Below are 15,601 nucleotides of genomic sequence, written 5' to 3'. Positions count from 1 at the left end.
CAAGATAAATGAGGTCACACTGCAGACGGCCCTCAACAGAGTGCACTTTTACATGTGATTAGCAGAGATTAATCACACTTTCTTAAGTAGAAGGTAATAATAACAATTGATCCCCGTGGGGAAATTGTCTTTACACCTCCCTCAGCTTGCTCTTTGGAGAGTAAGCTGTCCGCGAAGGGCAGCCACCCGTAGCTGAGGCTGGGTTTAAACCGGTGACCTGCTTATTACAGGCACACAGGCTTAGCCCACTGTGCTACACGCTGCTCCATAGCCTAGGTCAGTGATAGCCATATGTTATCAGTGCCATATGTGCATTACATGTTATTGTTTATCTTTGGTGAATTACCAAGAACAGCACTAATGATAGGTTTTAGGATTGGCTCAGGCAGTGGATTTGTGGACAGTGGAGACCATGTGAGATGATTCTGGCATCATTGTGATTTATTTTATGTGGTAGTAGTGGCCTGTTCATGTGTAGAAGCCTTGAGAAACTCGTGCGCGATACAAAAAACAGACGTAAGGGTACAGGAATGGGAAGAGATAGCAGTATCTAGAGCAGGTGATACACAGCAGTAGCTAGAGCAGGTGATACGCAGCAGTATCTAGAGCAGGTGATACGCAGCAGTATCTAGAGCAGGTGATACGCAGCAGTATCTAGAGCAGGTGATACGCAGCAGTATCTAGAGCAGGTGATACACAGCAGTATCTAGAGCAGGTGATGCAGACCAGTCATCCAGGGTCCTGAGACCTGAAGCTTCAGCCAGGATAACAGGGCTACAGACGAGAACTGGTCACATGACAAACACCAACCCCCCACTTTTTCTAGTTACTGATCTAATTTTTGTTTCCACCTGCCATACAAATGTTACCTCAGCATGTAAGCATGGTAAGTAAGCAGTAGGCAGTAATACACATTCATACTCATATACATATGAGTGATTACATGGATACTTAGATAAAAACAAACTCACAGATGACAACATTGTGTAACATTGTGAAGGAATATCCTTATAATTTATGTGAAAATGAAACATTAATGACCTTATCCCTGCTTTTATACCTCGTCAAGGAGGTCTTTCTGAAACTGCATTATGCTGAATGCTAATTTACAAGGTGTAAATAATAAGAATGAGTAATGTAAATGTCTGTAAGGCTCTCAGATACTGCCTCTGTCAGCCTTTACCTCTGATGGACTGCTTACTTTGACTTTGACTGTACTTAGGTTTTCCTCTGACAGATTTTGATGTTGGTTGGGGAATGATTTGAGAATCAGCTTTTCTTGTGCTTGTCCATGCTTATGCATGTCCATTCATATGCGTGTCCATGATTCTGCATGTCCATTCATATGCGTGTCCATGATTCTGCATGTCCATTCATATGCGTGTCCATGATTCTGCATGTCCATTCATATGCGTGTCCATGATTCTGCATGTCCATTCATATGCGTGTCCAGGATTCTGCATGTCCATTCATATGCGTGTCCAGGATTCTGCATGTCCATTCATATGCGTGTCCATGATTCTGCATGTCCATTCATATGCGTGTCCATGATTCTGCATGTCCATTCATATGCGTGTCCAGGATTCTGCATGTCCATTCATATGCGTGTCCAGGATTCTGCATGTCCATTCATATGCGTGTCCATGATTCTGCATGTCCATTCATATGCGTGTCCAGGATTCTGCATGTCCATTCATATGCGTGTCCAGGATTCTGCATGTCCATTCATATGCGTGTCCATGATTCTGCATGTCCATTCATATGCGTGTCCATGATTCTGCATGTCCATTCATATGTGTGTCCAGGATTCTGCATGTCCATTCATATGCGTGTCCAGGATTCTGCATGTCCATTCATATGCGTGTCCAGGATTCTGCATGTCCATTCATATGTGTGTCCATGATTCTGCATGTCCATTCATATGTGTGTCCATGCTTCTGCATGTCCATTCATATGCGTGTCCATGCTTCAGCTTGTCCATTCATATGCGTGTCCATGCATCTGCTTGTCCATTCATATGCGTGTCCATGCTTCAGCTTGTCCATTCATATGCGTGTCCATGCTTCTGCATGTCCATATTATTGTGTGTCCATGCTTCTGCAAGTCCATGTTATTGTGTGTCCATGCTTATGCTTGTCAATGGTTTTGCGTGTCCATGCTTCTGCAAGTCCATGCTTATCCTTGCTACAGTTGAGCTGAACAGATCCCTCTCCCACTGAGACATAAAGATAGTTTTAATTTTTTAAAGCACCTGCTTGTGCATGTGTACAGTCCTACTAAAGACTATAAAACTGAACATTTAAACCATCATTCCAAAGCATCCTCACTAGTAACAATCTGGTACCTATTAATCACTAGCAAATACAGTACGAAAACTAAAGTGGCTGTATGCAGAACTGATCGAGTTCACTGAAGAATACATGGAGTCACCAGGTCATTCTGGGATTAAATCCCAAAGGATGAAGCAGTGGTCTTTTTTCAAAATTCTGAATTGCTCCAGTAAATACATCCTAATAAGTAAATAAGTATCCTGCCTTGTTAATAAACACTGTTAACACTGGCAAAAGGTAAATTACATAACGGCCCCATTTTGAAGCATCGGCTTGGCACATAAAAAACGTGCCATTTCATGGGATCCACAAAAAGCTGACAGACTAATGCTGGAAATGACGCTGTGCTCTGCTGGGGTTATTGGCATGTTATTCCCAGTCAGTTCTCGCCTTGACCTTTTTCTCAACATCGGAGTTAAATAAATAAAACCTGTTTCCTCTTGTCTGTGTCCGTCCGGCCATGAAGGCCTGTGCAGCTCTGCCGACAGCTGGATGATCGTGCCCAACATCAAGCAGAATCACTACACGGTGCACGGCCTGCAGAGCGGCACCAAGTACATCTTCATCGTCAAAGCCATCAACCAGGCGGGCAGCCGCAGCAGTGAGCCGGGCACCCTGAAGACCAACAGTGAGTCAGAGCGCCCGCTTCTGTCTGGGGGACAGCCACACGCCACACACTGGAACACAGGCCAGAGCTCTCTTTCATGTCAAGCTTCAGTGGCTAATACTACATTCATTGTAATATGAGTATTGAGGCTTGAGCTGTATATATTACATTATATTCACATTAAATTCATATAAAATATTGATCCTCTGGCTTTCTGCGTGATGATGTTTTGCTGCTACTTTCCAGAGGGACTTAGAAATTGTATGTTAAGAAGAAAAGTAAGCACAGAAAAAAGACTGATGTGATGTGTGTAAAAATGACACATGTAACCAGTCTCTCTCCACTTATATACCTCATCACATGTACATGGTCTGTCATAACTTCTGTACCTCATCACATGTAACCAGCCTCTCTCCACTTATATACCTCATCACATGTACCTGGTCTGTCTTCACTTCTGTACCTCATCACATGTAACCAGCCTCTCTCCACTTATATACCTCATCACATGTACCTGGTCTGTCATCACTTCTGTACCTCACCACATGTAACCAGCCTCTCTGCACTTCTACACCTCATCCCATTTACCTGGTCTGTCTTCATTTCTGTACCTCATCACATGTAACCAGCCTCTCTCCACTTATATACCTCGTCACATGTACCTGGTCTGTCTTCACTTCTGTACCTCATCACATGTAACCAGCCTCTCTCCACTTCTACACCTCGTCACATTTACCTGGTCTGTCATCACTTCTGTACCTCATCACATGTAACCAGCCTCTCTCCACTTCTACACCTCATCACATTTACCTGGTCTGTCTTCACTTCTGTACCTCATCACATGTAACCAGCCTCTCTCCACTTATATACCTCATCACATGTACCTGGTCTGTCATCACTTCTGTACCTCATCACATGTAACAATTCTTTCTCCACAGCCTCTCTAAATCTGACTTCTTAAAAGTACAAAGTATACATGATATCTGACTAATGAAAATTGAACCTAAGTGCCCATTTTACTTCTGGTAAGATGAATCTGACTTCTTCTTGTTCTCTGGCACATTTTAGTGCAATTCAGGTAGGAGGTAAAGTCTATGGGATAACAGGGTTTCCAGTGACACTTTGATGAATGATGGTTGCAGTAATATGCATTGTAGGGTGACCCACACACACACCTGTAATTGAACATATCGACCAGCCTGCCTTGTGCGTTACGGCATGTCTGTCTGATGGGCTCTTTTTAGGTCAGCCCTTCAGATTGGACCCTAAATCGGCCCACAGAAAGCTGAGGGTTTCCCACGACAACCTGACAGTGGAGCGTGACGAGACGTCGTCCAAGAAGAGCCACGCGCAAGACCGCTTTTCCAGCCAAGGCAGCTATGGGGTCTCCGGGAACGTGTACATCGACAGCGGACGGCATTACTGGGAGGCCCTGATTGGTGGGAGCACATGGTATGGAAGCTGATTTCTGGGCTGATGATGGCATCTGCCAATCATTTAATGGGATGGTCATGTTTAACCACACCCAAATATCGGCCAATATGCCAATCATTTAATGAGATGCTCATGTTTAACCACACCCAAATATCAGCCAATATGCCAATCATTTAACAGGACGCTCATATGCAACCATACCCAGATATCTGCCAATCTGCATGTCATTTAACCACATATTATTCTTGCAGTTTTTCTCATTTGCTTTGGTACATTTCTCAAATCATCCTTAACATCTGCAAAAGAGTAACTTTCTCAAAATCTTTAGTTTATCCCCCAAAAGTAAATATTTATGTCAATGAACTTCTCAGTGCACCAGAATGATAAGTTTTTGTCATTGTTCATGAACAGGATAGTCAAAATGCTCAGCTGTGTTCTCATTAGAACAGTGCACTCTAAGTATTTTCCAATGTAAACTATGATTATGGTTTTGATGACAATGATTGAAAATGTATAAAGTTTGACTTTTTCTGTATGGCATATATGAATTTCAACAGGACAATGTTACATACAGTGTGACACACAAACACACACATATAAGTATACATATATACAGGTCAGGTCAGGTTAGGGAGCTTGCGCTGATGCAGCGTGTTGCCACACCCACCACACGGCGAAATTCCTCAGGATCCCAGCTGACGACCCCCCAGGCAGACACACGGCCCAGTCCGACCCTCCGGACATCCATCTGTCGCAGCCAGACGTTACGTGGGTGTTACTCCTGTACCATTCACTTGTTTGACACAAAGACAAACCAGCGGTGCCCAAGGATTCTCCGAAGAGACACAGTACCAAAGGAGTCAGTCTTCATCTCAGCTCACTGGATAGCGTCCATGTCTCACAGCCATACAGCAAGACAGGGAGCACCAGGACTCTAAAGACTTGGATTTTCGTACAAAGATATCAGGAGCCCCACACACCCCTTTCGAGAGACCTCATGACCCCCCCTATCTTCTTCCAATCCGTCTGCTGACTTTATAGGAAGAGTTACCAGAGACATGAATGTCACTGCGGAGGTAGGTCAATCTCTCGACAAGGTCGAAATTCTCCCCGCAGACAGACACACTACTGATGGCCGTGCCTAAGAAGTCATTAAATGCCTGGATCTTGGTCTTTATCCCGCAATCCCAGACATTCAGACTCCTCACCCAGTCTCTCGAGAGCCCCAATCAGAGCCTCCATTGACTCCACTAAGATCATAGCATCGTTAGCAAATCCAAGATCAGTAAATCTTTCTTCACTAATGGACGTCCCACAGCTGCTGGACCCCATGACCCTGACCAACACCCAGTCCATACAAGCATTGAAGAGAGTAGGAGCACGAACACACCCCTGGCAAACCCCTGAATCAACTGGGAAGAACGCAGAGTTTCTCCTTCCACTCTGCACAGCACTCACAGTACCAGTGTACAGGCCAGCCATGATGTCCAGCAACTTCAGGGGGATCCTGCGAAGTCTCAGGATGTCCCAAAGGGCAACTCGATCAACTGAGTCAAACGCTTTATGAAAATCGAGAAAGGCTGCAAAGAACCTCTGCTGATATTCATGCTTGCGCTCGATCAGAACCCTCAGTGCAACGATACGGTCGAAGGTAGACTTATTAAGCGTAAAACCAGACTGCTCTGGTCGCTGACAGGCGAGCAAGTGATCACAGATCCTGCTAAGGATGACCCTAGCAAGGACCTCACCTGGCACTGAAATCAGTGTTAGCCCCTTGTAGCTGCCACAATCCAGGCAATCACCCTTCCCTTTCTAGATAGGGAATACAAGTGCAGCAAAGATTGCCCACAATGCCAGGAGGACAGCCTTATCACCAGCCTGGAGAAGTACACCCCCGATACCACATATCCCTCCTTCTGGGTACACTGGCAACACCAACAGAACTATCGGCAACCTTCAGGGTTTTATCACAGAAGGTCTCCCACATCACATTTGAGTAACCAGTTTTCATTTTTATTCATCTAATTTGAGGGTCACATCATCACTTGGGGTCAGTGCTATAATATCCCTCTCTTGCTTTGAGGATTTGATCTTCGGGTGGAATGTGTGGGTGTTTGTGTACCTTTTGCATGGTCTCTGTGTGTTTGTGTGAGGGCTTTCTGTTGGCTTAGGTGGATTGGCATCTACACCAGTTTCTCTTAGTGAACGTCCCCTGTGACAGATACCCAGCTGTTCTGAGACCAGTTTTTGACCTGTTTTATTTTTATTAACCATTATGGTAGAGATGTCTTTTGAATATGAATGCCATGACCAGTGACTGTATGGTTTTGCACAAAGCTTCCCCAATTATTTGTCCCTGAAGGCCAGTTTCCATAAACAACATAAACCCAAGGGCCATTGATTGATCATGCAAGCTAAGAATTTGACATGAGCTGAATTAGGCTGCAGAGGAAAATTTTGTTGCTGATGTCATGTTTGGTCCGAGTAAAATCGTGATTTGGTTCAGATGTGGACTGGAGCTCGTCTGCTGGGTATGGGTGGTTCTGACTGTCCCACGCTCTTGGCAGGTATGCAGTGGGAATCGCCTACAAATCGGCTCCGAAGCACGAGTGGGTCGGCAAGAACTCGTCCTCCTGGGTCCTGTGCCGCTGTAATAATTCCTGGGTGGTGCGGCACAACGGGAAGGAGGTGGTGGTGGAGCCCTCGCCACACCTGCGCCGCGTGGGCGTGCTGCTGGACTACGATGGCGGCTCACTGGCCTTCCACGATGCCGTCAGCTCGCAGCTCCTCTACACCTTTGACATTGCCTTTGCCCAGCCTGTCTGCCCTGTCTTTAACGTCTGGAACAAGTGCCTGACCGTGCTGAGTGGGCTGCCCATCCCCGACCATCTGGAGAACGTGGATCTGGACATTTAGGCGACACTCGGGGACAGGGGGATTCCACGAGCGGTCAGGCCGTCTCGACTCATCCGGTCAGATTTGTATTCCTGTGCTGTATGAATTTTAAACAGAAGCCATGGTTTAAAGTATTTTTACTTTAGCTTATACTGGTAAATAGCTATAAATTATTTATGAGGAAAAAACAGATTAGAAATACTGTACATGTCTTCCTGCTTTGCACATTCTTTACTGTGATATTTATATGTAGTGGACTTTGGGCTGATGAATGGTATACAATATAGAGATGATTATGTTTGTGCAATCCTTTAGATTTTACCTGAAGAGGTAACCAGCACTGTCACTGGGCTCACGTTCCTCCCAGATAGCAAGAGAGGAGATAAAAACGAAATGACTCTGATGTACAAGCCGGGAAGCAAAGTGAAAGGTCGGCTTCCTGTGGCGTGTGGAATGGAGGTCTCCTCTTCTCATCTCCTCTTCTCCTAGTTTGAGGAGGTGCAGTCCTCTCATCTCCTCCTCTCCTGGTCTGAGGCGGTGCGATCCTCTTACCACAGCGCCTCAATCTCCTATGCCAGCTTTTGTGTTGTGTTCACTGGGTGTGCTGTTGCCTTCTCTGTCTAACATACAAAGAAATATACATGCCTTTGCCTCTGGGGTTGTACTTCCTGGATATGTCTCATGGATGCTGAGAGACTTTCTACAAATTGCTACAAATCACAGCTAAAACATGCTCCTATGTAATTTCCCTCCTCTGCTGCACAGACTATGAAAACTTTGTTTTGCTTTTGTACATTTGATTTAAACCTTCCACCCTGTTTTTCCTTGAAACAGTGGCGGGACAAACAGAGACATATGCTAAAGAAATACATGGCTTTCTGACTGATTACTATAGTAAATGCAGCTTTTTAGTGTACAGTTTCACCAATATTTGTGCAGTCTGTCTGTTGTCGTCATTTTAGGAAGCCATGGTGGACAGAACCACAGTACCGAGCCTCTGCTCTGCTTGTGCTACTTTGATTTGTGTAAAACATCAAAGTTATGGAGGCCAAGGGGCTGTTCCTCTAGCCTCCGATGGGACGTACAGTAACTGCAGAAAAACTTATTTTGCATTTGCGGTTCCTTTCCCTGTTTACGTTTGATTTTTTAGGAAAAACTTGAAGTTTGGCTCACCTTATTTTCACCGTCATGTGGGCTAGGAGTTTCAGTAGAAAAATAATTGTATTCACTGGACATACCTTCACTGTGTGAAAATGTGTAGGTTTCCCTGAAAAAGGATTTACTTTGTCCTTTTTTACATTCCACACTAGTGACATGATGACTTTAAATCTTACGAATGCAGCTAAAGAATAAACAACTAATTTGTCCACATGCTTGGATCACATTGCAAGTAGGTTTTGTGAAAATTAAAATAAAATGGTATATAAAACACTGTCTGTGATATCTTTTTTTGTACATTCAGTCTGTACATAATTTCCTGAAATTCACAACAAAGACTCTTTACTATCCTCTAAGGTGCTGGGGTGCCTGGTGATGCACAGGGCAGCCTGTGAGGGCCTGGCCCCCCACTCAGCTGCTCGGTAAATATCTAATGGATACAACGACATTCTTTTTCCACTTTGCTGGCTACTATAAATAGAGCTCTAAAGAATTGCGTCATTGCTATATGTTCAGGAACTGTTTCTAAGATTAGCTTCCAACCTGCCAAATTGTCCTGAGAACTTCCACCAGACAACTTCCTCCCTCATGTTTTCCCACGTTAGTGGTGAGAATGTCTGTTTAATCTTTTACCCACAAGAACTACAAAACAAAAAACAACAAAGAACCAGGACTTCCTCTTCTACGTGTGTGTGTCTGTGTGTGTGTGTGTGTGTGTGTGTGTGTGCTACGTTTGTCCCCCACAATGTAATAAAAACCTCTTTTTTCATGTTGTTGGGACCATTTTTCTGGTCCCCACAATGATCTGTGAATGCAACCAAAAAAACATATTCAAAAATATTCAAACAAAAATGTCTTGTATTTTGTATTGTTACTTGTGGCTAAGAATAGGGCTGGGTTGGGGTTAAGGGTCTCGTGATTACCATGACAGTTTCTCTCATACAAATGAATGGAAGGTCCCCAATTAGATACAGTAGGTATGCCAACATCTGTGTGTGTGTGTGTGTGTGTGTGTGTGTGTGTGTGTGTGTGTGTGTGTGTATGTTTCTTTTCTGCTCTGCTATTACAAACACACAGCGCAGAAAAAACTTTGTGATACTGCTCTTTTAAAAAATCATAAATATCTTTTAAAGATTGAGCAAAACCAAAAAGAAAATTATGGCAAGAGAGGTACCTGCCTACAACCCTACATTTTCCCTTCATTAATTTGCTTGGTAGACATTTTTCACCACAAAATTCAGACAATTACTGATTAATTAAATGCAGTAATGATTAAGTACACCACTTGGCATAAAACTTAGCTACTACTCTATATATACAGTTGCTACTGTTATTTTATGTATATTAGTACTAAAATGTGATTTAAATTGGAATTTCACTTGACTCTCCATGGTGTTATTTTTTAAATAATTATTTATCGTCCAAGGACTCCTTTACCACCACATCAATCGCCCGCGGACGCCCGGACGTCTTCTCACATCCTTCCTCTTATCCCCCAGTATTGTCACTTAAGGACCAAGCAGCTGTCACAGGCAGAGGACAAAGCAGGAACTGTCGGAAACCTTATAACCGAAGCAGCACCTCAAACCAGATTGTAACAACATTGGGCTTCACCTTCATCGCCTTTCCCAGGGCAAAGAGCACGTTGCTGTGGCTTGGCTGCTCCATAAACACCGTGCTGCTTCCGAACGGACGCAAAGTCAGTGATCCCATCAGACGACAAATTGGGCTCCTCAGTTACTTTCTAAAGTAATGAAGACTCAGAAGCAGGAATTAAGTGACATTTTCTATCATCTAAATGTTTTTTCTAAGGATCATTAGCAGTTTTAAATTATGAACATCAACACAAAAAGTAATGTATAATTATAGCGGAGTTTTTGGTCTAAAAGAATTGGAATACTTTCGTGTAAATCATTTTAATGGAATATGAAACGCTATGCAAAGGGGCACTATTTCATTTAGGGGCTTAAATTACTGAGAGCAGGAAATTAGCATGCAAACTAAGAACAAAATCGTGGCAGCTGTTGATATCCCCAAGGAATTTTAGCAATAAAAACATATTAAAGCCTACAGACACAATAGGGCAGTACAGTCCTGCACTTAGCTGCACTTTCATACTCTTATCAGAATACAATTTCGTAACATTTACAGGACTGGCTGCTCAAAGACATGGAATGACACAGAGTCAATTGCAGAGGGAAAAATGGTTTGCTATGTTATGCCAAGTGAGATCTTCTTAAACTGAACATGCTTTTTGCTACTTGAAAAAACTCGGCATTGCTTAGACATGCAGAGAGTACAGGTTACATACGCAATCAACATATATCTGCCCCTTTCAAAATGATTTGCTATACAGAAGAGGCAGAAACCTGGTTTGAAAGCATAATCCACATGAAAACAACTCTCTCAAATGGTACCCATATGTGGATTTGCTAGAAAATGAGCTTTTCTTGCTGCAGAAAACTATTTAAGGGTAGAATTCATATGGGATAAAAAAAAAACTTTTTCCTTAGTGCGATTCTCATTTGCCCTATTGTACACCGCAGCAACTGGTTAGCGGACCTGGTGGCAGAATCGCATGTGTCAGCAGCATGCTCATTATTACATCAGTATGGGAAAGTCCGCATGTGCCAGCAGCATGCTCATTATCACATCAGTATGGGAAAGTCCGCATGTGCCAGCAGCATGCTCATTATCACTTCAGTATGGGAAAGTCCGCATGTGCGAGCAGCATGCTCATTATTACTTCAGTATGGGAAAGTCCGCATGTGCCAGCAGCATGCTCATTATTACTTCAGTATGGGAAAGTCCGCATGCGCCAGCAGCATGCTCATTATCACTTCAGTATGGGAAAGTCCGCATGTGCCAGCAGCATGCTCATTATCACTTCAGTATGGGAAAGTCCGCATGTGCCAGCAGCATGCTCATTATCACTTCAGTATGGGAAAGTCCGCATGTGTCAGCAGCATGCTCATTATTACATCAGTATGGGAAAGTCCGCATGTGCCAGCAGCATGCTCATTATTACTTCAGTATGGGAAAGTCCGCATGTGCCAGCAGCATGCTCATTATTACATCAGTATGGGAAAGTCCGCATGTGCCAGCAGCATGCTCATTATTACTTCAGTATGGGAAAGTCAGCATGTGCCAGCAGCATGCTCATTATTACTTCAGTATGGGAAAGTCCGCATGTGCCAGCAGCATGCTCATTATTACTTCAGTATGGGAAAGTCAGCATGTGCCAGCAGCATGCTCATTATTACTTCAGTATGGGAAAGTCCGCATGTGCCAGCAGCATGCTCATTATTACTTCAGTATGGGAAAGTCCGCATGTGCCAGCAGCATGCTCATTATTACTTCAGTATGGGAAAGTCCGCATGTGCCAGCAGCATGCTCATTATTACTTCAGTATGGGAAAGTCCGCATGTGCCAGCAGCATGCTCATTATTACTTCAGTATGGGAAAGTCAGCATGTGCCAGCAGCATGCTCATTATTACATCAGTATGGGAAAGTCCGCATGTGCCAGCAGCATGCTCATTATTACATCAGTATGGGAAAGTCCGCATGTGCCAGCAGCATGCTCATTATTACTTCAGTATGGGAAAGTCCGCATGTGCCAGCAGCATGCTCATTATTACATCAGTATGGGAAAGTCCGCATGTGCCAGCAGCATGCTCATTATTACTTCAGTATGGGAAAGTCCGCATGTGCCAGCAGCATGCTCATTATTACTTCAGTATGGGAAAGTCCGCATGTGCCAGCAGCATGCTCATTATTACTTCAGTATGGGAAAGTCAGCATGTGCCAGCAGCATGCTCATTATTACATCAGTATGGTAAAGTCCGCATGTGCCAGCAGCATGCTCATTATTACTTCAGTATGGGAAAGTCCGCATGTGCCAGCAGCATGCTCATTATTACTTCAGTATGGGAAAGTCCGCATGTGCCAGCAGCATGCTCATTATTACTTCAGTATGGGAAAGTCCGCATGTGCCAGCAGCATGCTCATTATTACATCAGTATGGGAAAGTCCGCATGTGCCAGCAGCATGCTCATTATTACTTCAGTATGGGAAAGTCCGCATGTGCCAGCAGCATGCTCATTATTACTTCAGTATGGGAAAGTCCGCATGTGCCAGCAGCATGCTCATTATTACTTCAGTATGGGAAAGTCCGCATGTGCCAGCAGCATGCTCATTATTACTTCAGTATGGGAAAGTCCGCATGTGCCAGCAGCATGCTCATTATTACTTCAGTATGGGAAAGTCAGCATGTGCCAGCAGCATGCTCATTATTACATCAGTATGGGAAAGTCAGCATGTACCAGCAGCATGCTCATTATTACTTCAGTATGGGAAAGTCCGCATGTGCCAGCAGCATGCTCATTATTACTTCAGTATGGGAAAGTCCGCATGTGCCAGCAGCATGCTCATTATTACTTCAGTATGGGAAAGTCCGCATGTATCTTCTTCACCTTTTTACTCTGCTTATTTTTCTGCCTTATTTCATTATTCTTATTAAAAATAACTGTGAGGAAAATGGCAATAAAGCTTCTTAGATGTAATTTCTGTTTAATAAGATGCATTCTGTTTTACTTCACAGTGACTGAGGAATTGAAAAATACAATACATTAACTTCCCATCTTTGCTTATCTAACTGCTAGCAGTTTTAAGGACATGATGGGCGACCAGTTTATGAAGAGTACAGAATCATAAAAGAGTAAGTCTGCCCCCTAGTGTCAAAATGCCTCTTTGCGTTTCCAAACGTTTCAGTGCGTCTTTGAAACTGTCCAAGTGTTGTCAACTATAAACAGAATAAACTGAAATGTCTTATGTTCTTGGTTCCATCATTCTAACTGGAAAGAGGCAGGTACTTCATAACTCAAATTTTATAATAAAGTCACTGGAAAAAATAAATTTAAAAACTTTTACAGTGCCGGAGAACCTGACCAATGCTGAAAATGAAGCAACATTGCATAGGCCTGTACAGCATAAAATGCAGATTACCAATAAAATTCAAATTGCAATCAATATTGTTTATCTTGCCTAAAAATCACTTTTTTTTAAATGAATGAAGAAATCCAGAAACAAACAAGCAAAGAGATAGATTACAGGCCTATGTATTACAGAAGAAATGACTGAAAAGGGCATTTAGTTATAAAAGAAATGGAAAACCTGCATTTCCCAGCTGGGATTGAATTTAAAGTTAAACCTTCAGTTCCTCTCACGGTGGAGGAGTGTGTTTTTCGTTGGGCCCTTGAGTAAGACCCTTAACCAGAATCCCTCCAGGGACTGGCTGTGTCACGCCCTGCCCTTCCTAACAGCCTTGCCCCCCAGGTCTTCACCCGGGGTTTATTAGCCTCATCACACGTCCCTGCCCCCCCAGTTAATTACTCCCAGCTGTTGTGTGTTAGGTCCAGTGCTCCCTAGGCCTGTACTGACAAATCTGGTCATTATGGCTTGTCCATGCCGCTGTGCTTGTGCTGCCCTCCTGAATGAACTGCCCTGCGTGGGGTTTCACCTGCGAAAATGCTGCATTGTGGTCTTCCCTTCCCTGAGCATGTGACAGGCAGACCTTGCTTTTTGTATTTAATTCAGATAACAGCATCTACTAAATGAATGTAAATTTGATAATGGAATCCAGGGTACAGTCAACCTCTCCAAAGAGGATTTTCACTTTTATTGCTTTTACGGAATATTATTCTCTATTTGTTGGAGTGTTAGGGATTGACAAAATAGCATATATCTGCAGCACCTTTATACAAATATTTACCAGACTTGTGTTTCCCTTGTCTTGCTGCCAGCTGGAATTGGAATCTATTCAAATATTTTTGTCATCTTAATTGTAAATCTCAACACTTTGAAGAGGAGAGGGTTTGTTTTGTGAGACTCCACCCATACATTCATTTTCCAACCATTTTTCCAATACAGGGTCATGGTAAATGTGGAATCTGAGATAGCATGGGGCATAAGGCAGGGAAGTACCCTGGGAGGGGTATCAGTGCATCCCCGGGCATGCACTCTCTGCGGACAATTTAAATATGCCTGTGCACCCAACTACTTGTCCTTGGCTGGCAGGAAAACATTAAAAAAGCAAACTTCACACATAGGAGATAGGATGCAAATCTCCAACAGAGTGGCTGGTGAGGAGTTTTATCCTTCTAGCCACACTACATTTCCATAGACAAGACCAAAGGTCAGTCTGCTATTGACAAGCTCCATGCTCACTTCAGCACCCCTGTGTGTCTAAGCAGAGCAGGCCCAGACTCATAAGCCACTTAGCCATGCAAAAAGCGAATGTGCCATAATTTAGGGGATTTGTGCATCACATCTGTGACGGTTATGAAAATACTGATGACTGAGCAGCAGCTTTCTGCATAAGATCTGTAATAGAGCAGAGTGTTAAATCTTTCTACTGTCTTTTAATAGCATGACCACAAAAGGCAGCTGGGATCCAAAGCAGACATGACTAAGTTTCATGTGACTGTGGCCCTTGGAGGCTGGTTACAGTCTCAGTCAGAGAGAGTCTGGTGACACCGCTTCCATTTAGCGGGCTGGGAGAATGCCCAGTATCAGTGTCACGCATGAATGAAGCCTCGCTCTGGCGCTGGGATAACTAACACATGACAAAGGCCTTTGCATCAATTGGAAATCTGACCTCATTCACAATCCTTTGTCAACAAGAAACTTGACACACTGCACTCAATATGAGAGGCTTACAAACAAATAAGGTTATTGGCAAGGGACATCGGGACATGATTCCGAGATTAAACCACAGCATATAAACAAAAGTACTCCTGTAACATAATTGTATTACCTAACACAAAATAGATCAAAGTTGCAAATGATTAATTAACTATTGAGAATCATCACTCCTGCAAAATGCAAACCCACAGAGACATACAAAAATCTCATCGGACATCTGCAAACCTCAAGTTTCGTTACCTGAACCAAAAAGAAATCAAGACTACTCAGAATGCAGCCCAGCTCCCTCCACAGCCACACCAAGCGTAACTGGTGCCTCCATCCATCCATTTTTCAAACCACTTATCCTACTGGGTCGTGGGGGATCCAGAGCCTATCCCGGAAGCAATGGGCACAAGGCAGGGAACAACCCAGGATGGGGGGCCAGCCCATCGCAGGGCACACTCACACACCATTCACTCTCACATGCACTCC

General features: G+C 43.7%; 1 protein-coding gene across 6 annotated transcripts in view; it reads left to right on the top strand.

Annotated features, from left to right (window-relative positions):
• The window catches only part of LOC125710077 (E3 ubiquitin-protein ligase Midline-1-like), a 43,498-nt gene extending 34,800 nt beyond the window's left edge, over positions 1–8,698 (top strand). For 5 of the 6 annotated variants that reach the window (XM_048979285.1, XM_048979282.1, XM_048979283.1 and 2 more), the window contains 3 exons: positions 2,797–2,958; positions 4,182–4,389; positions 6,939–8,698. In XM_048979285.1, coding sequence (XP_048835242.1) covers positions 2,797–2,958; positions 4,182–4,389; positions 6,939–7,287 — 719 coding nt within the window. In that variant the 3' untranslated portion in view covers positions 7,288–8,698. The remainder of the gene's footprint in view (positions 1–2,796; positions 2,959–4,181; positions 4,390–6,938) is intronic. The other variant, XR_007382911.1, reaches the window with a different exon arrangement.
• The last annotated feature ends 6,903 nt before the right edge of the window (positions 8,699–15,601 follow it).

Source organism: Brienomyrus brachyistius, chromosome 16, assembly GCF_023856365.1.
Source record: "Brienomyrus brachyistius isolate T26 chromosome 16, BBRACH_0.4, whole genome shotgun sequence".
Taxonomy (NCBI): Eukaryota; Metazoa; Chordata; class Actinopteri; order Osteoglossiformes; family Mormyridae; genus Brienomyrus; species Brienomyrus brachyistius.
The sequence above is the reverse complement of the archived record's forward strand: the minus strand, read 5'-3'. Positions and strand labels throughout refer to the sequence as shown.